The sequence below is a fragment of the Protopterus annectens genome, chromosome 10.part0 (assembly GCF_019279795.1).
Source record: "Protopterus annectens isolate FY-2018-M chromosome 10.part0, PAN1.0, whole genome shotgun sequence".
NCBI lineage: Eukaryota > Metazoa > Chordata > Ceratodontiformes > Protopteridae > Protopterus > Protopterus annectens.
The window spans coordinates 1,793,381,146-1,793,408,268 of NC_056744.1; the positions used below are offsets into that span (position 1 = coordinate 1,793,381,146).

The 27,123-nt window shown below is 41.1% G+C and overlaps 1 protein-coding gene across 4 annotated transcripts in view; it reads right to left on the bottom strand.

Moving 5' to 3' along the window:
- Positions 1 to 27,123, bottom strand: part of RUSF1 (RUS family member 1) — a 261,474-nt gene that overhangs the window by 150,394 nt on the left and 83,957 nt on the right. For all 4 annotated transcript variants that reach the window (XM_044086627.1, XM_044086629.1, XM_044086628.1 and 1 more), the window contains exons 6-7: positions 25,767 to 25,799; positions 12,566 to 12,671 (exon numbers count right to left, since the gene is read on the bottom strand). In XM_044086627.1, coding sequence (XP_043942562.1) covers positions 12,566 to 12,671; positions 25,767 to 25,799 — 139 coding nt within the window. The remainder of the gene's footprint in view (positions 1 to 12,565; positions 12,672 to 25,766; positions 25,800 to 27,123) is intronic.

The following is a 27,123-nucleotide window of genomic DNA, read 5'->3' on the forward strand; positions in this document are numbered from 1 at the left end:
CCAGATTTGCTACTAACCTCCCATCCAGATCACATGACTGCTCAGCATTGCACCACCTAAAATTGTTAGAACTTCCTAATCTACTCACCTTTAACCAGCTAGCCCTAGCACACTACGTCATACACCACCTAGACAACTGTACAGCCCTTAGTAACCTTATCATACCCTATTCCAACTATTGGACTCTAAGATCCTCCCAAAAACTCCTGATGAAGGTAACTAAACCCAATAATAGCCATGGTAACTCATTATACTCCGACAAAATATCAGTCTTGGAATACTATGCCTCAAAACATACTCAACATATCCAACTCCTCTTAGTATTGTCTTGAATTTGGATAACACCTAAATAATGCCTGGCTCTGCTCCTGTAGTACACCAGACTACAACTCTCCCTTTCTAACACTTCAAATATTCCTCTACATCTATATTGCTGCCACCTTTCAACTCTTATAAATCTCTGTTCTTTAATACTTGTCCAACTAGGCTAATCACCCCAGGGCTCTTACAAGCCGCCTAGCTAAGTTCTTACTCTTATTTCCATGATCAGCACCCATTGCCCCTGTCCAAGAGGGACACAGGCGGAACCACCAGGGTGAATTTATAGTTACCCATCCAATCATCCAGAATGTGTTTGAAGAGGGCCAAAGAGGTGCTCTGTTTGACATGAAGTGGGAGGTGGGAGTCGGTTCCAAAGGTGTGGTAACCTCTGGGAGACAATCTGTCCCTCCAGCAGATTTTATTAATGTCACATACCAGGTTAAGGACTTTAAAGCAAGTAACTCGTGTACCATTTGACTTACAGATATGCAACATTTCCGTGCAATGGTTAATAACGCAGGGTCACAGACTGCTTTGTATGCAAGGCAGGGATCACCTTTGAGTAGTCTGTATGAAACAGAATAAAGTGACAATGACTTCAAAAGATCCCCATAAGACAGATGCTGAAGACCTTGAATTTTCCTTGTGAGGAAAAGTACAGTTTTGTACCTACCATAAATGTAGATGTCCGATAGGTATGCATCTGCAGTCATCACATATGGGTTGTCCTGCCTCAGGCAGCCCTTCGGTCGGCCAGATTCCAAAGTCTGGGTCCGGCGTCGGCTGATGTCGCCCTTTCCCCGATGTCAGAGTGCCTGGGGTATAAAAGCGTCAGCCGACGCCATCTTCCTCAGTTTTTCTTGCCCCAGATGCCAGGTGCCCTCTAAGGAAGGCTAAATTTGGAGAATATATATATATATATATATATATATATATATATATATATATATATATATATAAAATAAATACACCATAATAGATAACCCCAGCTAGCTATGAGAGGGAAAAGTACCCAATAAATACCACAGAGGGAAGGAGGGAGGAAACCTGACTGCAGATGCATACCTATCGGACATCTACATTTATGGTAGGTACAAAACTGTACTATGTCCTTCAAGGATGCATCTGCAGTCATCACATATGGGTAGAATACCATAGCCAATCTGGGGGTGGAGGATCTATGTAAAGGATGGTGTAGCTAAAATGCCCTGCAGGACTGCCGTAGCAAAGCCTGCTCTGGATCTGGAATATAAAGGTAAATTGTAATGCTTGGAAAATGTATGCACGGAGCTCCATGTAGCAGCTTCTAAAATGTCCTTGGTAGCCACCCCTCTTAAGAAAGCTGTGGAGGTGGCTGTGGCTCTGGTGGAATGAGGTCTAATGTTAGCTGGCACAGTTTTTCCATGAAAGGAGTAACAAAAACAAATGCAATTTCCTATCCATTTTGAAATTGTCTGTTTGGAAATTGCTTTTCCTTGTGCACCAGCAGCATATGCTACAAACAGCTGGTCAGTTTTTCTGTAACTTTTAGTTCTGTCCAAGTAGTAGCGCAACTGTCTGTGTATGTCCAGGGTCTGCAGAAGCTTTTCCCCTTTGTTTTGAGGATTTGGAAAGAAGGTAGGCAGGTGAATAGCTTGGTTTAATGAGACCCTGGATACCACCTTTGGCATAAATGAAGGACTGGTTCTCAATGAGACTCTGTCCTGATTAAAAATAAGAAATGGCTGTACTGCCATGAGGGCCTGTAACTCAGATACTCTTCTTGCTGAGGTTATGGCCAGAAGGAAGGCAGTCTTCCAAGGCAGGAACTGCAGTTCTGCAGATGCTGCTGGTTCAAAGGGAGGCAGTGTTAGTTTTTCCAACACGAAGTTAAGGTCCCAAGTAGGCACTGGTGGTTTCCTTGGAGGATTGACGTTTTTAATTCCTCTTAGAAACTGTCTTAGGAGAGGATGAGAGAAGACAGGTGGATCAGTATTGTACTCTGCTGAAATTGCTGAAGCATGAATTTTAATGGAAGAGTAAGACAGGCCATTGTGGAGCATTTCTGCCAAGTATTCCAGGATATGTGCCATGTTCATCACTTTCGCATCTAGGCCCTTTGTGGTGCTCCAAGTGTGAAATCTTTTCCATTTTGCTGAATATGCCTTTCTTGTGGAAGGCCGGCAAGCTTCCATGATGATATCCTTCACTCTCTTGGATAGCTTATCCTGGGGAGGAATCAAGGTATTTTCCAGGCTGTTAGTTGCAAGGTTTTCAGGTTGGAATGCAGAGTTTTGTAATTGTGCTGTGTCAGGAGAAGTGGCCACTGTGGAAGAGGCCATGGTTTCGTGCATGACATGCTCTTTAACAGTGGGTACCAGTGCTGTCTTGACCAGTCCGGAGCTACCAGAATCACTTTTGGCTGCTCTGTCCTGATCTTCAGTAAGACCTTGGTCATTAATGGAAGAGGTGGAAATGCATACACTGTTAGAGTTCTCCAGCTGAAAGAGAGGGCGTCCACTTTCCATGCTTGTGGGTGGTATGTCCTTGAGCAGAATTTCTTCAGCTGATGACTGTGGGGGGAGGCAAAGAGATCTACGTCCGGCCTCCCCCATGATTGTGTTATCTGAAGGAAGATGTCTGGGTGCAGCATCCATTCGTCTGTATCCATGATGTTTCTGCTTAAGCTGTCCGCCAGTATATTGTCCTTTCCTGGCACAAACTGGGATTGCAGCTCTATATTGAGTTTCAAGGAAAGTTCCCATAGATTCATTGCCAGTCTGCAAAGAGGGTAGGAATGGGTGCCTCCTTGCTTGTTTATGTACCACAAAACTGTGGTGTTGTCTGTCCTTATTAGCAAGTGGCGTTGATGCAGAAAGAGTTTGAAGGCCTCGATTGCATGTATCACTGCCAGCATTTCCTTTTGGTTTATGTGTATGCGTAGCTCTTTTTGTGACCATAGACCTTGAATGCATCTGCCCTCCATGTGCGCTCCCCATCCGTGGTCTGAAGCGTCTGTTGTAATGGTTTGGCTGGCTATTGGTTTGCTGAAGGGCAGACCCCTGTTTGACTGGTTTGCTTGAGCCCACCACAGAAATTCCTTTTGAAGGCATGGAATGAGTGGTATCAAAGTTTCCAAGCTGTGACTGTGCTGAGTCCATAAACTCCTTAGGTACCATTGTAGTTTCCTCATATGCAGCCTTGCTTGTGGAATCAGAAGAATGCAAGAAGCCATGTAACCCAGTGCCTGCAGGATTTTCCTTGCAGTCAGCTGAGTTTGTCTTGACAGATTTTTGAAGTAATCCGGTAGTTGATTTTGTTTTTCTTCTGTGAGGAAAGCCATTTGGGTGGTTGTGTCTAGATTCGCACCCAGAAAAGTTATTCTTTGGGATGGAACAAGTCTTGACTTGTGAATGTTGACTGTATATCCCAAGGCCTGAAGTAGGTAGATGGCATAATTCAAGTGTTTTACCAAAATTTGTTGGTTGTCCGCTTGTATAAGGCAGTCGTCCAGATATGGGTATATTTGAATCCCCTGAAGTCTGCAGTGTGCAACTACTGATGCCAGGCATTTCGTGAATACTCTGGGCACAGTAGATAAGCCAAAGGGCAATGCTGAGAATTGATAATGCTCTGAACCTGCAAGAAATCTGAGGTGTCTTCTGCAACTTTGTCTGATAGGGACATGCAGGTATGCCTCCTTGAGGTCCAGAGTTACCAGCCAAGACCCCTTGCCCAGCATGGGAAGGAGTTGCTGTAGAGTCAGCATTTTGAATTTTGGCACAATGAGATAAGTAATCAGTGCGGACAAGTCAAGAATAGGCCTCCATTGCTTTTCTTTTCTTGGAACAAGGAATAGTCTGGAATAAAATCCTTGGCCTTGTTCTGAGAGAGGAACCTTTTCTATAGCTTTCATTTGCATTAAGTTGGAGATTTGTTTCAAAGCCTCTGCTCTTTGATTCGGTGGCAGGTCTGGCATGCCTTTTCTTTTTGGTAATGTGTGGAAATGGAACCTGTATCCTTTGTCTATTATTTGTAGTGTCCATTTGTCCCTTGTAATACTGTGCCAATTTTCTGAGAATAAAGAAAGCTTTCCGCCCAAAGGTGCTTCCAATTGAGCCCTGGTTGGCGGTGTCAAAGTAAAGTCATTGAGTCTGTCCTTGTGCAGCAGTTGTAGGTCCTGCACTACCTCTCTGGTTGGGAGGCTGCCATTGAGGTCCTCTGTAGGAGCCTCTAGCTTGCCCTCTACCTCTGGCACGCCTGTTCTTGCCTCTCTGAAATCTCTCTGTGTCTGGAAAGGACCAATTCTTGGAAGGCCAATTTCTGCTGAATCTTGGTGGTTGGACTTGGAGAAAATCTTTGACTGTTTGTACAGATTTTGCCTTTTCTTCAAATTTCTTTAAGACCTCCTGAGCAGGGGAGCCAAATAACTTTTGCTTTTCCAGTGGAGCATCCAGAAGCTTTGCTTTAACATGGTCTGGCAGAGATTGTTCCTTCAGCCAAGCATGCCTACATATGACTGCACCTGTCATAGCTGACCTACATGAAGCTTCCAATGCATCATAACCACACTGCAAGAAATGGTTGCTAACCTGTTGGGAGTTATGTACCAGATCCTGAAGTGATTTGCGATTTAGAGGTTCATGTGAAGACAGTTTTTTATGCAATTCATCTGACAAATACTCTTGGTACTGTATCATATGAAATTGACAATTTAAAGCCCTCATAGCAAGAGTAGCAGAAGTATACACTTTCTTACCCCATCTCTCTAAAGCCCTGGACTCCCTTTCAGAGGGGAGTGGATTTTTAGTAGTGGCAGCTGCAACCCCTTTAGGGCCCTGGGAAATAGTTTCTGGATCAGCAGAGTGGGCTTTGTAAAGGAAAAGATGTGAGTGCGGGACCCTGTAGTACCTATCGGGTTTGACAGGAGCCGGAGGAAGAGTGTCAGGAGTTGTGCTAGACTCAGAGTACACATCATCAATGACATTCAAAACAGGAGGAATAGCCAAAGGTCTATGCTGAGGCAAATGCAAGAAAGTCCTCAATCTCTTCCTGGAATCAGAGAATTCCTGGCCCTGCTATTGGAAATGCTCTCTCATAGTGAGAAGAGTCTCCCAGAAGGACAGCTCTTCAGGAGGGGAGGCCAAGGGGATAGATTCCTCTGCATCAGAATCCTCGTAGGCCAAAAAAGCCTCCTCCTGGTAGTCTGAGAGAGTAGAGCCATCAGAGGCCACATCTGAGGAGTGGGGATCAGAGGGCTCAACCCTGGGCCTTTTATCTGGAGGAGGTTTAGAGCCCCTGTCTGGATGAGGCTGTGAGCCCCTAATTAAGGAAATAAGGTCCTCTGCTAAACTTAGGATCTGGGAACCTGTAGTGGGTCCCTGAGGGATAACCCTGGGAGGCAAAGCTTTTGAGTGTTTAGCAGCTTTAGCCCTTGAGAATGCCTTTATGGACATGGATGCAGGAGGCCTGGCTGCACCACGTGCTGGTGTAGTTTTGTCTAGAGGAATGGTGTCGGAAGGTTCCAGGACACCAGTTTCTAATGGAGATTCAATAACCAACTCAGTAGGGGCCTCCGGGGCTGAGGTTGTCGGTTGAGCGGTTTCGGTGGTCGGAAGTACCAAGGACTCGGTTTCAGCCGAGACCGAGACACTCGCGGTAGGCCTGGCCATGGTTTCAGCCGAAACCGCGGCCCGCGTGTGTCGGTCCTTGTCCTTCCGTTTCTTCGTTAAATGTGAAGTCGGAGTCTCCGACGGCATATTGTAAGCAAAACTAGCCCCAAAAAATTCCTCTGCAAACTCCGCCCGATGTCTAAGAGTGCGTCGGTTGAAGGAAGCACAGGCTGAACAGGCCGAGACGTCGTGGTCTGGGCCTAGGCAGGGGAGTCAGTAAGAGTGGAAATCCTTATGAGGTATTTGTTTCCCACAAGTTAAGCAATTATTAATTTTATCTGACATTGGCTGAGGCAAGAAAGAGTCCCCAACGGGGTACTTAGCTTTTGAAGTCTTCGGTAGCTGAATTACAGGAGCTGGCCGACCGGCACTTATGAACTGCTTCTGCTTCGGGCACCATGCGGCAAGAAAGACTGAGGAAGATGGTGTCGGCTGACGCTTTTATATCTCAGGCGCTCTGACGTCGGGGAAAGGGTGACATCAGCCGACGCCGGACCCAGACTTTGGAATCCGGCCGACCGAAGGGCTGCCTGAGGCAGGACAACCCATATGTGATGACTGCAGATGCATCCTTGAAAGACATCTTTGTGGTTTCTCCAATTGCTCCAGGTGCTTAGAAAAGTGCATACCAAAAAGAGCACCGTACTCAATTATTGGCCTAGTGAGGGAAGAGTACAGGGAGGTTATAACTTATTTTTTTCCGGAGGCAATGCCCTTTACTCATGAGATGAGCCATATAAAATGCCCTACTTACCACTGTGGAGACATAGTGGTGAAAGGTAAGGTTGCCGTCAACCTGTGTGCCCAGGTCTCTCACCACTAAGTGCGTACTTAAGGTGTTGCTATTGGTGTGGTAGGTAGCAGGAACATCGCTTTTACTGAAAGGAATGATAACACATTTTTTTGCACTGAGTTTAAGGCCATGACTTTGGCACCAATCATTTGTTTGTGTAAGATTGTTAGATTAGGGACTTCCATTTTAAAGTAGTTATTCATTTATGCATAAACAACAGTTAAGCAGAAAGAAAAATAACCTTGCTGGTCAAGCATGAGGGACAGTTTATTAAAAAGAAAGATAAGCATAAAGTGTATATAAACTACAGAAATACAGAATGTTCTTTTCTCAAGGGAAAGATACAATCTTGCCAGCTACAGAATGTTCTTTAATGGAATGTTAAATAAAGCAAAGCTGGAGACCAAGGTTAGAAAAAGTAAATAAAGAAAATTACTGGACTAAAGCAATATAATATGTTGTGTTCAGGATAGCAGTTCAGTTAAAGTTAGTGAGTTCGTTCAACCTGTTAATTTCAGAGAAGATTACAGACACTCGAGCCCGAGTACAGATGACAGGTCAAATAAAGTCTATATTAGTTTACATTGTTCAGAACAATCAGAATATGACATGCAGTAACTTTGAACACTAATTGTTTATCAGCACTGTTAATAAAGACAGTATTCAGATATTGTGAACATCTAATAAAGCCTTATTATCCAAACTACAGTGTTTGGAAAATTAATTCTGGAAAGTACATAAGACGTGGACCATAAAGGAGAGACTGGCACTTTGTTCAGCACAAGTCTGGGTAATTAACAGATATATATCAGCCTATCTCAGTGTTTCCAGCTTATTACTGTACAGTACAGTATTATCAGTTCTTACAAAGACCCTCTTGTAGGATGTTTACATTGTTTGGAGATTCTATGATCGCTCCCAGTTTGCAGTCATCAGAAATTTTGTCAGGCCACAAACCTTTAGTTTTTGCTTGTACTTCAGAGAAACATATTCCAAACAGTACAGGTTCCAGGACTGATCCTTGTGGAACACCACTGGTTGCAGGTCTGCTGTTGGAGGTGGATTCCCCTATTTTGACTATATGATTTCTATCAGTGAGCCAGTTAGTGACCCATCTAAAGATGGGTTGATGCCTAGTTGTGTGAGTTTGTCAATAATGCCTGAGTGGGGGATAGTGTCAAACATCTTGGCTAAGTCCATGTAGGCTGCATGCACAAATTTCCCCTCATCCGGTGCCTTGGTGACTGTCTCAAGGAAGTCCACTACGTTTAACAGGCATGATCTCCCTTTGACAAATGCAAACTCAGTGGGATCAAGTGTTTGGAGATTATCTATATCATGGTTGATAAGGTCCATGACTATTCGCTCCATAGCCTTGCAGATAAGGCTAGTCAGGCTAATAGGTCTATAGTTCCCAGGGTCAATGGAAGCACCACCTTTGTGCAAGGGAATAACGGTGGTTGTTTTCCATTCAGCTAGTATGAAGCCAGTGCTTAGACTATGACTGAAAAGAGTGCCCAATGATGTTACTAATTCATGTTGGAGCCCATGTAAGATGCAGCTTGGGATGTTATCAGGTCACACAGATACTGTATTTTTGGCCTTAGAGAGGGCATTTATGACCTGCTCTTTAGAGATACAAGGAAGGGGACAGGTGGTATGGATGTGAAGTTTTCATAGAACCTGTCGGCCAGCAGGTTAGCTACGTCCACAGGCTCAGTATATGTGGTCTCATTAACTGCCAGTTCTGCACAAACCTGGGCTTTTCCTTTTAGGTTATGGATGTAACTACAGAATGCCTTGTGGTTGTCCTTTGTTGAGGAAGCTAATTTGGACTTGTAGTATGCTATGAAGGACTTCACATGAAGTCTTATTTGCTTGTTTAAGAAGTGAGTGTTTCCAGTTTAGGAGGGCTCGCTCCCTCTTACTCTTAGACAACAATTTCTTCCTCACATTGTATAGCCTATTAATAGCAGTTGTCCACCAGGCAGGTTTGCTCTTCCTTGAGGAGCTTGTTTTGGTCCTATCAGGTACAGCTGAGTAAATGCAGTTATACAGGTGGTTGTATAAAGCACTGGTGTAGAGCTTGGCAAAGTTGCCAGTTCCATCTGAGGGAGGAGGTGCATTGAAGCTATTTATACTATCCCGTAAGAGGTTATAATCTGCTTTGGAGACTTTTTTTAGTTTAGTTGCTGCTGGTGGGAGGGTTAGGTGTGATAGTTACTTTGAATGAGATTGATATGTGGTCAGATCTCACCATGGACATCCTCACAGTGGTGGTACTACAGTGGTCCCCCATATTGGTGAGCACTAGATCCAGGATGCTGGTACCCCTTGTGGGGGTGTCAACCAGCTGGGTCCAGGGTACTGGAATTAAAAAAGTTGAGGAATCTTTGGGTAAGGGAGCTATAGCACGAGTAATTTACCCAGTCAATGAATGGGTAAGTTAAAGTCACCCAAAACCATGGTGTCTGGATGTATTGTGATAGACTCAAGTAGATCCAAATAGGCAGAGCAGGTGTCAGATGTTAGTTTTCTGTTTCCTCTTCTTTCTTTTCAAGTCATATCTTATCTCCTTTTCTTCTCTATAACCAGAAAAAAACTGTTGATGTATCTTCTATATATCAGTGGTTATATCTCCATGTAATTATCTGCATAAATAAGCTTATAAGGCATTTTCATTGTTATATTGTCTAAAAATCTTTATTGTATTTGTTAAAACTGCTTAAAACATGGCTTTGTTCAATTATCCTTGTGGAGCTTTTCTCCCAGGCCTCCGCTGAAAATGGGCCAAAAGCCAAGCCGGACCTCCCCAGTAAACAAATGTAAATTAAATAAATAAATAAAGTAAACTGCAGTTACACAGTCAAAGAACCGTGGCCAACATATTCAAGTTAAGACACTGTCCATACTCATGGGAAAAGGTTCTACATATCCAAAGGAACAGAATCACTATTCTCAAGGGCACATCTGACACACTCAGGGGGACAGGCTCTACACTCTCAGTGGGACACACACTCAGGGGAAGAGGCTCTGCACTCTCAGTGGGACATACACTCAGGGGGACAGGCTAGACAATCTCAGAGGGACAGGCTCTACATGCTCAGTGGGACACACACTCAGGGGAAGAGGCTCTACACTCTCAGTGGGACACACTTTCAGGGGGACAGGCTCTACACACACAGGGGGACAGGCTAGACAATCTCAGGGGACAGGCTCTTCACAGGGGACAGGCTCTTCACTCTCAGTGGGGAAATACTCTCAGGGAGACAGACTCTACATTCACAGGGGGACAGGTTCTACACTCTTGGGGGAACAGGCTGCACACTCTCAGGGGGAGAGGTTCCTCATACTCAGACTGTCAGGCATGGCTGAAACATTTTAGGAACTTTGCTACGCTTAAAATGCCTAATACTCTACTATGACATTACGAGACATGCTCAATGCATTCAGGTACGCAGCTGATCAGGCTCTATGTTCTCACAGGGATCCAGCTCTTTAATACGACATTATGAGACATGCTCAATGCATTCAGGTACGCAGCTGATCAAGCTCTATGTTCTCAATGGGATCCAGCTCTTTATGCTTAGGGGATGAACTCCATATAGTCAGGGGAACACATTCTAAGTAAGTTAGGGGAACAGGGTCTTTACACTCAGGAACAGGGTCTACACACTCAGAGGGGCAAACTCATCAGACTCAGGAAGCAAATTCTCCAAACTAAGGGCAAGAGGCTTTCCGTACTCAGTGCAGAATAATACAGTTTAGGTACGTACTCAGGGAAGCACCCTCTACGAACTCAGGGGAACAGGCTGTAAACACTCAAGGAATGAGGCTTTCCATACTCTACATAACTGGGGTGAAAGCCCTACTCTCAGGGTAACCCACTCTTCATAACTGGGGTGAAAGCGCTACTTACTCATTAATACACTTTCCATACAGTAACAAAGTAACAAACAGACTCTAGAGAGAGAAGGAAGTGATGATACACTCTACAGGTGTACAGGTGTGTGCTCAGACTTCAGTGCAATAAAAGACAGCTATCATAATGCCACCACATGGGTTCTGCTCAAATATCATCTGGAAGCTAACTTTGGTGGCAGCGACAGAGAAAGACTCTGACTATGGTTCATGCAACCCAAGTTTGAGAAGCAGCTCAAGTTGCCGATGGAGCCAACAGAGAAGGACAGATGTTTCCATTCTAGTGGGGGGAGGGGGCAAGGCAGAGCAGGTCACAAATGTCAAGAGCCCTTGGAGGAGGGGTGAGAATCCAAACTGAAGCCAGGGGGTGGGCATTCAATTCTCCAAGCCAGTGCATAGCAGTAGCCTTTATAGTGGGCATGAAGAAGCATGCATTCCCATGGTGAAGTTATTAGGAGACATACACAGAGCCAAAGCCTACAGGTCCCCTACTCAAATGTGGGGTTAGGGGCATTAGAAATGTTCTCATAGCGATGACGCCAGCAAGGGTACAAGCAACCTTCATGGCTGCCTAAATGACAGCCCCTCCGCATCTCTTACTCCCATGCTTCTAGACAGACCCCTATCACCCATCACAAAGGACAAACAGGTTCAAGTCCAGTAGGGAAGACTTTATGTTTGGAAGGCATGGGGTCAAATAGTACTGTAATATGTGTACTTCTGGAGAGCCTTCAGAGAGAAGGATAGTGGTCTGCTTGAGAGACTACAGAGAAAAATAAAAAGGGGGAGAGGGGAAGAAGTATTCAGAAAGCGTCACTGAACTGGGGCATTTTCTTACTAGATGGCAGGAGAAGAGGAGAGGAAGACAAGACACAAAATTATGACAGGAGAATGCAAGGTGTTGTAGCAAGAAGAACGTGCAGTAAAGAGAGAAGATGAGCTTCAAATAAAAGGCACTAATTTTGGGACAAAGATGATGAACTACCTCTTTCCAGACAGGCCACTAAAGTTGTGTAATGCCCTATCAGATTAGAAGGATAAAGACAGAACATAAGAATACTTCAAAAGAGTACTGGATGCATGTAAACAATGACCTTGCTAGGGGGAGGAGTTACTCAGTATGCTAGCTCCACCCAATGGGTGGGACTACATAAACTTGCTAGTCTCATTCTGCTGACAAAATGTGCATATCTAATATCATGGATTCAGCACAAGACGGTGACATATGAATCTAACTATTGTGACTGCACGTAACACCAGCATCAGCTCCCTTTTTCCTCATATTGTACATGGGATTGAGGCGTCACATCAGTGACTGTCACCTATGTCTATGGTATTAAATACACAGAAGACTTGCTGACAATCTATCCTCTTTGAAGACTACTTACAAACCCTTGTTTTTCACAAAGTGATTCGCTTTGCTTTCCGATTCCCACCCAAGACACCTGACAAGTCCCACACAAAAGGTAACTTTGCAAGTAGATTAACCTTCAAGCATTTCAGAGGCTGTACACTTGGATTAAAAACTAATTAACAGGGCATGAAGGCAATTTGGAATGAACTCCCAAATGAAATAGCAGCTTGAAGTGGATTCCAAAGGGTTCTTTTTTAGAAACGGTCCTCACAGTTCTGTGAATTCTGTGTAAGTAAGCAGTATAGACAGAGTGGTATGAAACAAGTCAACAAATGATAAAAAACAATGGATTGTATAGAACAACAGAGAATATGCTTTTTTTTTAATGTAATGCCCACTATTATAAACTAATGTTCTGAGAGAATCACTCAGAACTGCAGAAACATGTTTCACACCCCCCCCCAAAAAAAAAAAAAAAAAAACACTGCAATGAAGAGAGAAGGTCAGGAAGTGTAATATGCCTACCTTAAACACTCCGGCGATGCAGACGATAAGTGTGAAACATAACGGGAAAGCTGGAGCCACGATCTCCATAAAGATGGCAACGTCATTCAGCACATCTGCAAACAGCCTGGATGGCGAGAAAAGGACAATCATCTAAAACTGTCTTACACAAGTGAACCCACAAGCATGCTGCTGTACCTTTGCCTAGTGACACCCTAATCCAAACAGGGTGGCTATACTAACTGTAAAATAATAACACATTCGGCATAAAAAGTACATAAAATACCAATAACTGGGGAAAGCATTTATCAGTTTTAGTAATCTGTGAATTCATTACTTTGCTAAGCCTAATTCATCTTACATTTTTTTAAACAGCACTGCCTTAAACATGACAACACAAGCAATTCAAGCTAGATAAGTGTTCGGAAGTAATAGTAGTGCAAATTCAGACAACAAGAAATAACCTCAATACACGTGCAAGCCTAGATGGTGCTGTTCCAGATGAATTCAGCATCGGCTAAAGTTGTGACATGGCCACACCACTGTTTAATGGCAATGTCATTGAAGCAGTGCCTAGAATGAGGTATGGTGTCTGCAATGAAACAGGTACATTTCTGGTGTGACACAAAGCAGTAGATGGCTGAGTCAAGTGTCATTAGCACACAAAAGTGTTCTACCACGTCAAACTTATATGTGTATGAAAGCTCAAACATATCTGCATGATAAATAACCACAGTCTTAATACAACCCAGAATATCGTTGTCAGGACTCACGTAATCTCAAAATAAGTACCAAAAACTAGAATATCATAAAATCAGAAATCTAAGACAAGAAACGTCACAAATTTCTTAATAATGCCATCTTTGCAGGTTGGCTCCAACACCTTTCACCTACAAATCCTCGTAATATTTGTAAAGTTGTACAAACTGAAAGAGAAGGAAAAAAATCTAAAAACAAACAAGCTCACCAATTCCCTTTACTCTGGGCAGAGTGACCTAGGAGACATTCCTTAATTCAATCAGTAAGTTTTTTTTCCATAGCTGATGCAACACTGCACTGACCATTCAAAATATTTTCTTAAAGGTGCAGAATCAAGAAAACAGGACACAGCAAGCCTCGCAAACACAAGGTGCAGGGTTTGAGTCTCACAAGGGATAATTGGCTAGGCTTAAAATGGCTCGCAAGGGCAGTTAGCTTAGTACTAATCTATGAACCTATGAACCTATACACCCACATTTATAATTACACAGTAAAACAGTTCAGGATTTTTTCTACCAATGTTATAACAACCAATCACAGTACCACAGTACCCTGTTGCAAAGCATAAGTTTACCATTGCACTGAAATGTGAAATCAGCATTAAGACAATCATCCAGAATGCTGACTAAAGGTAATTACACAACTAATCTAATCAGTTTGCTGTAAGGGTAAGGGCTGCTACGTGTAACTGCAAAAAAACAGAAAAATATGTGTGGTTAGTGTGGATAGGGGAACACAGTTCTCAGCTGCACCTGGCACAAAGCATACTTTTTTATTATAATAGGATCAATTAAGTAAATATTAAATACACTTTGCCAATAACCACCTTTATGAAGTACTTCTCATATCCAAAAGCACAAAGCCAGTCAGATCAAAAATGAATTTGTGCAAACTCATCTAGCTGTCAGGGTTGATTCTAAAGGATGCAGGGGCATCACTCAGGGTTGATTTTGAAGGATGCAGGGGCACTGCTCTGCTTTATATACAAGATAAATGTGTTCCAAGAATGGGCTAGAGTCTGGTAATAAAACCTGCCCCTCCAATATATTTTGTTCATGATTTACTAGATGTTGAAATTAAAGCCGACTTGAACTTTGCAAGATATAGGTTCGACTATGATCGCACCCTGTCAAGCATAGATGTTTTTCTTGCTAAGTTAAAATTGAATAAAAATAAAAAGCTAGTGAGAGATAGGCAGGCTTACACTGATAACAGTGCATATCCTAAACTTGTATATTCAGACTTGAAGGTGACTACTGTTAGTCACAATCAAGGACAGTCTAATGTCACTACTATTAGTGAATTGGATGATTTCCAACCAGATGATACAACTTTTAGTCCTGAAGAAGTAGGACCTAGACGCAGTGATAGAATAAAGGGTCTTAAGGGTAATAACTCAGGTAATAAACACAACCAGGTAAATAGAACTTATGTAGATAACAGTTTTGCAACTACCACAACAAGAAGCTAGTCCAAATTTGGTCTCCAATGACAGTTTTCTTGATTCTGATGACTATGATTTCCAAGTCGATGATACTATGGAAGTTCCTCAGAGGGATGGATTGAACGAAGTTCCACATATTATTATGAACCAAAAAGGTGACTTTAAAATATATAATTTCACAGAGGTTAAAATTGAAGATAAATTGGTTGAGCTTCTTGCTTTAGGTTACACTTTTGTTCCGGGTAAACTCGGTGATATCTCAAAGGAAACCATCGAACTTAAATGCTTTGTCCGTAAACTCAACCTGAAGCTTCTTTTCAACAATGAGAGCTCAATGCCTCATGATACTTTAAGGTTACCAAGTGTGTTTAATCCACCCCTCCATCCTTCATTACAACTTTTTGAAAGAGTTTGCGAAGTTGATTTGAGACATTCATTCAAGTCAAATCAGAATATTCATCATACAAAATATAATACTTCTAAGGAACAACTTTATTTGTTAAATGAATTATGTCTCGCTCCTGTCAGACTAATGAAACTGGACAAGGGTGGTGGATTGGTCATTATGGATAATTCTAAGTATATAGAAAAAATGTTAGAGGTCCTTATGACACCTGCTTACTCTTTGGCCTCGCTTAATGAAGTCCATCGAAGCCATACCATCATGAGAGGCCTTTTTCGTGATTTATTTTTGGCAGGTAGAATTGACTTGGACACTTATAACTTTATAGATATCACCTTACCAAAAATCCCAGTAATGTTTGGCATCCCCAAGGTCCACAAAGACCTTAAAACCCCCCCTATGAGGGCTTTGGTTGATGGCCGTTCATCCATGACGTACCCTTGTGCCAAACTTGTTGATAGCATCTTGACAAAATATGTAAAAAACATCTGTGGAGTCTGTAAAGACTCTTGGAATTTCCTGAGTAATATCAACAATTTGGCCTTTAATCCTGTGTACAATTTTCTTACGATCGACGTCGTGGATTTGTACACTTCCATTCCACACCAGGAAGCATTGGAATGGATAGGGCTACTACTTGCTGACTTTGGGGCACCAAAAATCGAAATAGACCTTGTAACTGAGATCTTGGATATAGTACTTACATCAAACTATTTCCTTTTTGACAAGAAGTTTTTCTTACAAAAACAGGGAGTAGCAATGGGCTCTCCCTGCGGAGCATCAGTTGCAAACTTCTTTATGGGATTTTGGGAAAAGAATTTTCTTTTTCCTTCAAGTGAATATCTGGGTTTTGCAAAATTCTACACGAGATACCTTGATGATGTCTTTATTCTATTTGATGGTAATGCAATAGAAGCTAACCAGTTCGTCCAGTTTTTAAATAGTACAACAGAGTTCTTGAAATTTACGTTCAAGTTCTCTGAGATGGAAATCGATTACTTGGACGTCAAATTAAGGAAGGACAATAAACTTAATGTTTATACATCTTGCATTTTACTCATTCCTGCATTTCTCGAGTTATCACCCTTTCAGACAAAAGAAATCCATTGTGAAGGGCCAACTGGTGAGAGCAGGAAGGATGTGCAGCAATTTTTTGGACTTCCTTAATGAATGCGATTTACTTCGTGAGATGTTTCTTAATAGGGATTATCCTAAAAAGCTGGTTGATGATTTAATTTTTGAAGTCACAACTAAGAGAACTAGTGTTTTTTATAAACCTATTCTCTGGCAAAGAAGCCACAGTATGACACCTGATATTCTTGACTCACCAACGTTACAAACAGTAAATATTTCATCTAATGATGTCAGTACAAGTCTTGGTGTAAGACGTGACTTTGCAACAAGTTATATTATTACATATAACTTTAATTCAGGGTCGACTATCCCAATAATTCAAAAAAACTGGCAATATATTTTGAGTACTCCAGGTTTTGCAGAAAAGTTAGGCCTCTTTCCGAATTTTGTATTTAAGAGGAACTCTAATTTAAAAGAACTCCTTCAAAGAGATTATTCTAGTAAAAGTTTTAATAGACGTTTAGGGATGTACGTCTGTAATTGTTGTAGTTGGTGCCACAAAATGAAAACTGGTCAATCTTATAAAATTAGGGACAAAAAGTATATGATAAAACACCCGCTTAATTGTGAAAGTAAGTCTATAGTATATGTGGCCTTTTGTGAGTGTTGTGCCTCATTTTATATTGGGACGCGATCGAGTCTATGAGCATATGTATGCCATTAAGAAAAACAAGGACACTAACGCCCTAGCAAAACACATCGATAGTCACCCAGGCCACTCTTTTCACATTCATGGCTATTGATCAGATTAATAATAATATACGTGGGGGGCCCACTTCATTACTTTTAGAGTTATGTGAACTTGGGAGAACTGAGCCACCCAGGTCTTTAACATCTCTGCAGTCTTAAAAATGAAGAGTTATTTAAGATAAACCCTGTGTGTCATTTTGTAGAGGTAACTTACAGTCAGTTTTTCTTAATATTGACAATTACTGGTGGTATGTTACTTACTACCAAGGTTCAGTATTGAACCTTTTTAACAAGCACTACTTATGCACTTTTGTGTAATTTATTCTTACACAAGAAGGTTATTTTGACCAGTATTAGTTAGCGGATAATCTGCCTGTACATTGAGGGAATTTTTAGAAGTTGATATTTACAGTGTTCAATATTTATTTTATCTGTTTTTAAACTAGTTTAAATATTTAATTTTTAATCATTGAGTGTTTGTCTAGTTATACTGACAACTTATGATATTATGTTTTTACCATCATTTATTTTTCAAGTGTTCTATTTACTTTCTAGTGATGTCACTTCCTCTTAGCTTCATATAAAAAGCATTTGAAAAGTGTAATGTTTTGTAATTCTCTGAAGAAGCTATTACGTTTAAGTAAAAAACGCTTGTGTACTTCAAAATAAAAATTGCGTTAAGATTACGTTTTGTTTTTTTCTGCTGGCACAAGGAGTCCGTTTTTGTTTTTTGGATTCGTTGGTTTACATTTGTTTCGTGTTCCATATTTTGTTCATGTGCTGGTACACATTTAAATCCTTACTTTGAGTGATAGTGGAGCTGTTTGTCTTGTGTAGGTGCAACAGGCGAAGTAGGGTTGGGCTCTTAACAGCACAGAATGCAAGATACACAGCTTCACACTGGAGTCTGCAGGATACAGAACGCAAGGAAAAGGATTCACACCTTCCTTGGTAGCTAAGGGTCCTTAAATCAGTAATCTTTTTAGTTAGGACCCTCTGGAACCTTCAAGCTGTGTGACGTATCTGGAAAGATGCATGCCAAAGGAGGCATTGTACTTTACAAATGGATTGATCAGAGTTGAGCACTGAGAGATGATTAATTTCCTTTGACTAGGATGAGATGTCTTTAGATATCAGATGGGCTAGATGGAAGAATTTCTCCAACTACTAATGCCATGTGGTAACCAAAGGAGAGGGAATTGTCTATGAAAGTGCCAAGATCCTGCACTATTGTGTCAGTTTGGAGTAGGGTGCTAGGGGTTCAGGTGCCTAGGCAGCGAGACATTTCCCTGTGGTTCATTTGACTGGGGACATATGGCTGAAGTGACAATCAGCTGCAGAGAAATAGGGTCTATATTAGAACATCGAAGTTTCAGAACTTTGAATGTTCTAATATCGACCTCTATTCAGAGAACGCTGACAACATTGAACATTCAGAACAGCAAATTTTTTCCTAGGGAAAAAATTTGCTGTCCCAAAATACATACACACAACACAAGCACACCACACAAACAACAATACACACACACACACACCTAAAATCTTACATCTAACCCTACACTAAACTGTACATACACCATTAACTATCCACTTACCTTAAACCAAACCCTAACCCTAAGGTCCGTCACTATCGCACACTCACCTCACCCGCACCCTAACCCTAACTCACCTACCTCGCCCTAACCCTTACATCCACACAATCGCACACTTACCTGACCCGTGCCCTAACCCTAACTCACCTAACCCACCCTAACCCTCATCTCCACACAATCACACACTTAACTGAACCAGACCCGTAACATTCCACCACAGCACTGAAAATAGCAAAGCAACAGAAATGGACAACCAAATTCTTTCCCTAGGAAAAATTTGGTTTTCTGCAGCTTTGCTATTTTCAGCTTTCACTGAATAGGGGTTGATATTAGAACATTCGAAGTTCTGAAACTTCAATGTTCTAATATAGACCTGAGAAATATGGCTGTTTGCAAATTCCCTGTGGGCAAAGAGAAGAACATACTTCCATGCTCACAGCTTTAATAACCAAATGCATGGAGGCAGAAGAATTAATGAGTGTTGTGCTCAGTGTAAAGTACATACTTATGTAACTACAACATGTAGAAGTGTGCTACAGCATGGAGGAAATCCTGCAGGCTACTGTAGTCACATTTATGCTCCAGTATGCATTTTAGGTAATGTTACCTAGAGAATGTAAAGGGGGTAATGGTCCACAAACACTGATTATAAAGGTACTGCCCACTGTGCTGCATTTGTGCTGCCACTGACATGCCCTCTGGCCAGCCTGCTGCTGATGCCTGCCATATTGCCTGCTGTCTCATGTTCCCTTGGGGACCATGGACATTGTTTTCCCCCTGTGACTTTGGTTCTTGAAGTTTTGGGCATGGCAACACATTCTTCTCTCTGCCCACAGGGAATTTGCAAACAGCCATATTTCTCTGCAGCTAACTGTCACTTCAGCCATGAGTCCCCAGTCAACTGTACCACAAGGAAATGTCTTACTGCCTAGGTGCCTGAACCCGGGTGCTGGATATAATGAAGCTCCAAGGCAAGTGTTGTCTAGCAAATATAACAATACTGTACTTTTTCATTAAATGTTAGCCCTTTTTCTGTACACCATTGGTCTGCAAGATTTAACTCTTGCTGTAGTGCTCCCACTTCAAAGGAGGGATCAAGCGACTGCACCCAGCTTACAGTCATCAGCAAATTCTGTGAGCCAAAGGTCTGGGTTTACAGTGTGGGGGAGGCAAAGAAGTAAATGCCAAAAAGGTGGGGTCCCAGCAAACAGAGCCCTGAGATGCACATTCTTGCTTACTGAGGCGGCAGCTGTCATTTTAGCTATGTGGGTTCTATCCTTCAGCCCGTTTGCTGTCCTTCTTACCACATAAGGGTCACCATTCAGATCTTTTTGCTGACTAAAAACACCAGCATGGGGGGGTGTCAAATGCTTTTCTCAGACCCAGATGTACTGTATGAAACGTGTGGTCACTATCCGCTGCCAATGCAACATTTATAAAGAAGTTTTAGTAGACTGAGAAGGCATGACCTACCCCTGACAAAACCAAACTGTTGAGGGCCAAGTATTGCAAGGTTACTCATATCATAGTTTTAAGAAATCAGAAATGATATGTTCCATGGCTTTGCAGATTAGGCTGGTAAGGTTGATGGGTCTATAGGTTTTAGGGTTTGTGGCAGGACCTCCCTTGTGGACAGGTGTCAAAACAGTTGTTTTCAATGCTTCAGGAACATACTTGTGACTAACCATAAATTAAACAATTTCAGGAGCTGTTCAGCTAAGGTATATTTTGAGGGGTCTAGGACTAATGATCGCATGCACATTTCAACAAAACTGAAACGGGCGAGCAAACTTTTGCGAAAGTGCTTTTTCACCAAAAAAGCACTTTCGTGAAACTGAGCTAAAATAAAGAAAACATGAGAAAATGGCTTTTGCTGAGATTGCGGCACAGTGGGGATAAGGGAATAGTCCCTTTTCCCCACTGTAGTGCGATCTCAGAGTGAGAATATAAAAGTAGGGGGGTGCAGGGGGGCTTGCCCCCCTGCATGAACGTGATTACTGTTATCTTTTGTTTGTTTTTTTAGCAGACTTTCGCAAAAGTGCTTTTTCGGTAAAAAAAAGCACTTTTGTGAAAGTGTGCACGACTGTCTCAGTTTTGTTGACGTGTCATCGGTAATTAGTCCTAGATCCATTTTGAGGTATTAGGTAGGCATCCAAACATATTGCCTGGGTCCTAGGAAGTTGTATTTTTAGTTTCTGGCAGCACAGTCTGTGTTGACCAAGGGGTGAGGGACTTGTGATTTTTGGAAATTCAATGACCATTTCTTTGGTGAAGTTCACATTAAATTTATCTGCTAGTACACCACTTATATCCTTAAGGTACAGTGGGAGATGGGTTTTGGATTGAAGCAGAGCACTGGTAGGCGCTATTTCTTATTTTCAGAATTTAATTAAAGAAGGATTTATTTTATTTATTTTATTTTACATTTGTTGACCGGGCTAGTCCAACTGGATACATGTCCATTTTCAGTGGAGGCCCGAGGAGAAAAGCTCCAGGTTCAAAAAACATTTAATATTACGAGTAAATTAGAATCAACAGTACGAAAAATGTATAACAAAACATTAATAAAAACAAAGATTGGTCATAGTATAAAAAGGACTTGATTATTTTCCAAAAAATAAGTAAGTAAATAGAGAAAAGATAGGGATATGAAGGATACTAAAGACATCTACAGGATAAGACAGCATTTGGAAAATAGGATAGGTAGGTAGTTAGGTTGGGTAGAGCAGCTAAGAGTAAAAAGGTCAGTGAGTAAATAAGTTCTAATAAACAAGTTTAAAAGAGAAATTTAGAAGGAGACAGGGTAGTACAGAGGAAAAGCAAGAGAAAAGCAATTAGTCAGGGTTATTACAAGAGCATAACCAGTGGGTGGAGAGGAAATGTTTAAGGTTAGATTTGAATAGTGGGAGAGATGTAAGAGCTGTAAGGTCAATTGGTAAGAGATTCCATATTTTCCCAACAAAGTTAGAAAAAAAGAGTGTCTCCTGCAGAGTTATTAGATAAAGAAGTTTGCATCAGCATTTTTTTTATTGAGCGTAGCTTTTTCAGGTTACAATATGGTGTTATGAGGGTACAGAGAATTGGGGTGCTGTTTGGTTGATAAAGGACTTTATGGGCAATAATAAGTTGGTTGAATTGAAGAAGGTGAGGTAATTCCAGCCAGCCTAGTTGTTTTAGGTTTTGACAGTGATGAGTCCTATATGGTGAGTTAGTGGCGAATCTGGCAATGTTATTATATGATCTAGCCAGTCTGTTAAGATTGTTTTGGGACAAGTTAGTATAGATGGGGGAGGCATATAATAGGGTAGAGATTAAGTGAGTTCTTGCAATTGTAGTTCTGGCTAGAGGTGTTAGAAATTGTTTGATTCTATACAGGGATCCAAGTTTTTTGTTGGTAGATTTTATTGTGGTGTTTATGTGAGTGTTAAATTTAAGTTGATTATCTATTGTGATACCTAGGAGTTTGGTGGTAGTGTCTGGAGAAATAATGGTACCATTGTTAGATTCCAATGTAAAATGAAGAGGGGGAGATGAGTGTGAGGGTGTAAACAGCAATAATTTGTTTTTTTTTGGGTTGAGGAGAAGACAATGGTTAGAGAACCATTTTTCTATTGTAGTGAAAGATTTTTGTGTCAGAGAATGGAGTTCAGTTTGGGATGATGCTGAACAAATAATTGTGGAGTCGTCGGCGTATTGAATGCAGGTAGAGAAGGGAATAGAGAGATGAAGGTCATTGATAAAGATGGAGAATAAAAGTGGGCCTAAGATTGAGCCCTGTGGGACACCTAGGGAGGTAGGAAGGAGTTCAGAAAGATGATTCTGCCAGAGAACTGCTTGTTTACGATTGTCCAGGTAGGATGTAAACCAGTTCAAGGTGGATTTATCAAGAGATAGGGACTTCAGAAGGTGAAGTAGAAGTTTATGGTTTACCATATCGAATGCTTTAGAAAGATCTACGAAGAGTGCTGACGACAGGAAATTATTGTTACGATTTTTGTTGATACAGTTGGTAAAAGAAAGCAGGGCTGTGGTAGTACTGTGGAAAGGACGAAAGCCATGTTGACAGTACGCTAAGAGATTGTGTTGGAGTAGGTGGGTAATTAATTGTTTATGGATGCATTTCTCCATTATTTTAGCAAGTGGAGACAGAAGAGCTATGGGACGGTAGTTTGAGTATTCAGTAGAATCACCACCTTTGTGAAGGGGAATAATATGTGAGATTTTCCAGATTGATGGAATAGTGCATTCTTTAATTGTTCTGTTAATCAATATAGAGATTGGGTAGGCAATAGCTGAGGCTCCTAGTTGGAGGTATTCCCCAGGTAATTTGTCAGCTGAGGGGGTAGAAGGTTTAAGTTTTTGAAGTAAGGAGAAGATATAGGAGGTGGGTATTGGTTCTAGGTGGAAAGGAGGGGGAGTGGGGCTTGTAGTGGGCAAGTTGGCAGTGTCAGGATTTTGTTGATTTGCTAAGTTTTGTACAGCTGTAGTAAAGAAAGTATTAAAGGCATTTGCTGTTTGTGTAGGGTCATCAGAGTTAGTGCCAAGTGGAGTTGGTGTGTCTACTTTACCTGGGGATATAAGCCTGTTAATAGAAGTCCAGAACTTCTGCGGTTGTTGAAGGGATGATTTTTGTAGTTGGATATAGAAGTTCTTCTTGTCCTGTAGGATAGCTTTTTTAGTTATATTTCTTTGCTGCCTGAAATTTTGCTGATCAGTTATGTGTTTTGTGGTACGCCATTTGGTCCAAGATTTATTCCTGGAAAGGATTAGCTTTTTAGTCTGACTTGTGAGCCATGCTGCTGGTTTGTTTTTCACTCTTATGGTACGAATTGGGGCATGATGGCCTAGGATTGTTAGGAAGGTATTATTGAAGTAGGATACTGCTTCATTTATTGGAAGGGACTTAAGGGGTTCCCAGTTACAATGTTTAAGTTCGGTTAGGAACAGTTCCTGGTGAAAGTGTTTTTTACTGCTATAGTTCTAACAGGGGGAGAAATGTTAACATTTGTTTTATGTCTGATTATATATATTAGAGAGTGATCGCTAAGGTCATCAGGTAGGGTTCCTGTTCTATAGTTTTGCTCTGGACCATTTATTAATATCCAGTCCAGGATGCTTTCTTTGTTATTAGATTTGTTAATTCTAGTTACGGAATTGATGACTTGTGTGAAGCCATGCAGGTTGATCAGAGAGGATGGATCGGTATTGTTGCATAAATTCCAGTCGGTATTAACGTCTCCTAGTAATATTGTTTCTTGTGGATAACTTAGAGAAAGCCAACTTAATAGGTCTTCTAGTTTATTAAGATTGTTACCTGGTGGGAGATAAGTACAGATGATGTTAACTGATTTCTGGTTGTTTAGTTGTAGTTTTGAAATAATTATTTCTGCATTGCCATCAGAATGTAGTTTGTGGTTTATTTTACTGATTTGTAATCCTGCTTTATAAAGAATTGCTACCCCCCACCTTTTTTCTTGATGCGGTCTTGTCGAATAATATTGTAACCCGGAGGAATAATTTCAGTATCTATTATTGTTGGTTTAAGCAATGTTTCAGTTAAACAAAGGATGTCGAAGTGATGAACATCTAGGAGAGCATGAACTTGAGTAATTTTGTTGCAGATACTACGTATATTAAGATGGGCAATTAAGAGTGATTTAGAGGATTGGGCTGATAGTAAGGGGATAGAATGAGATTGTTTACTGTTAGAGAAGGATGAGTGAAACTTTGGGCCTGGGTTAGGATGAATGTCTCCATCTATAAGGGAGTGGAACAAAGTAAAGTTGTGATATTTGATAAGTTTAGGATTAAAGTCAAATAACTTTCGATTGTTAACAATTGAATGTTTTATATGAAAAGGTCGATGATATTTAGCTTGGACGTAGCTGTGGTTGTATGTGGAATTATTAAAGCTTGTGTATAAAACAGGAAGTGATGTAGTAGTGTATTTGGATGGGATGAAAAGAGTTTTGAGAAGGGGTTGTTCATAGGAGGTAAGGAAATAGGTAGTGGTAAGAGAAGTTAACAATGACAATACTAGTAGACATCGGCATAGGTTAGGCATGTTAAGAGAAGATGGAAATAAGTGCAGGTCGTGAGATAGTGAGTTTTATAGTTATACTTCACTTCAGATGCTGACGTCAGTTCAGGTCCAGCTTCTGTCACCCTGATTTTAAGTTTTAGTTCTCTGTGGACTCTTCAATATGGGAAGATTTAGTTTGGTTCTAGTAGTGACAGATCTATATGCTTTCTTAGGTTGGAGTTGAACTTATTTGCACACAAAGGAGTTAAAGCTCCATCAGTCCTGGTAATATTGCATGCAGATTTCAAGTGCTCATCATAAAGTTTCTTTGTCTGAAGACCTTAAATTCAGAAGATATTCACTGATATATATGTGAGTAATGGGGTGGAGCAGCAAAAGACATTTCTGGAGTTTCCACAATATCTTCACATGCTGCAATTGTAATAATTTCACAGAAACAGTTCATCAAAAATCTACCCCATCAACCTTTCATTCAGAGAATGCCATCTACAGTAAAAAAGTGAAATATCACTTACAGAAATAAGAAAACCAAACAATAAGGTACTTTAAAAGAGGAGGTAGTGCCCCATAATATTTTCCAGGAAGAAGGGATACACCATTGCATAGTTAACAATCAGAAAAGGCACCACCCTCAGAAACACCTCTCAAAGAAAGAACCAAATGACTCCTCTACTAGAAAACAGTTGACGCTCGTCATTAAATGAAGGGCCACACTCATATGGTGCTGGGGACTATGGGGGAGTCCATGTCTCCAAACCGAGAGGGACCAAAAATGAAGCTTGATTCCATGCAGTGGGAGTTATTCCCTGCCCCAGAATGGCACAAGAACAGTAGGTCATGAGGCCAAAGGCAAATGAAGGCTGTGGAACCAGGAACTATAACCTTTACTGACACACCTGGAAAAAGCAATGCTTTCTGCACATAAAAGCTATGATTGGAGTTGGGGGATGGGAGTGGACTTCTGACCAGTGGCCTCTCCAATAAAGAAATTAAACATATGTTGTATTTTATCAAACTGCACTGCAGTGACATTTCCATAGCTATGCTATGGCACTACTGCTAACCGAATAGCAACTGCATACTTTTTTTTTATTAATATCAGACAGAAATACTGTTTACATCACTCCAGTCTGCTGAAAATAGTGAATTTAACTCACCTCCATTTCTTTGCATCGCAGTCAAGTTTGGTCCTGCAAGTAGGAAACAAAGACCATAAATTAGGAATCAGTAAGAAACGTTTGACTACTGTCGTGTAGATGTCTCCAATGTGAGGCAAGGTGATTTGACCTGCAGCACTGAGAAATGACGTTCTCAGGCTGGTTATTATTAATACTCAGAGAAATGTAAATTTAAAATAGCCAAATACGTAAACATAGTACTGAAGACAAATCGCTAATTGTGCAGTTGTGAAGACTTTGCTTTTGATTTCATGTATCAGCTGGGTGTTCATATACTACTTGTGTTCTTAATAACTATTCCACATACATTTACTTACTGGTATTTGTTAAGTAGAATACAACAATGATCTGTAAGGGCCTTTTTACTATCAGCTCAGGAGCATTGTCACGCAGAAGGCAAATGGAAGACAAGGGAATGAAACTCTGTGCTGCAGGAAGCACCCAACAGCTTACAGCCTTAATCCTCAGCACTAGTTACCAGAGATTGTATGTGTATATAATATACCTAGGATTATATTTATGCATGACAGCACATATTAGGGGTGGGAACACCCCCAATTACATAATTATTTCAAAGGAAAGTGGTTTAAATAGCATGTTAAAATATTATGATTCAAAATGATTTCACGTTGTAGAAAGCTTGCACTTAAAGCTATACATTGCATATTTTTGCATTAAATGCATCTCATTTTCCAAATAAAACCTTAAAACTAGACAAACATACTATGAATTCAAATGGGAAACCAAGAAACAACAGAGTCTATATATTCATACAAGGGACTGATGAACAGGCTAAATGCATAGCAGAGGCAGAATCTACATTTACAAGAATTACTGTTAAGAGTTTTAATGGTGTGGAAGGACCACTAAATGAAAACATGGATCATTTTATGACATTGTGGATAAATACCTTTTCAGGAGAAAAATGTAGCCATGCAAAACTGCAGAAGCAAACAAAACAAGGAGCAACACATTATGACAACACAGCAACGCAAGCACTGCAAACTGCAGAGCTGTAAGCAACAACAGCCTTCTCTGATCATGTAATAAATCAACAAAAATAACCTACCATACTGTAAAGCATCACGTGGAAGAGAGAAATGTCACTGTAAGAGTGGGGTACTAGCCAGGGGACAATCCTTTATCACGTACATGCTGCCAACAGATGCAATACGCAAAGATAAACAAGCCTGAGATTTCAAAGGGCTGTCAACAAGGAAAGGGCGAGTAGGAACTGGAATATTCCATGCTGCCAGCTGTTCAGTATCAAAGTAAAGGTGAAGGGGTAACACAGAGTAGCATCAAAGACTTAGCTCCCCCCACACTCCCCCCAAAA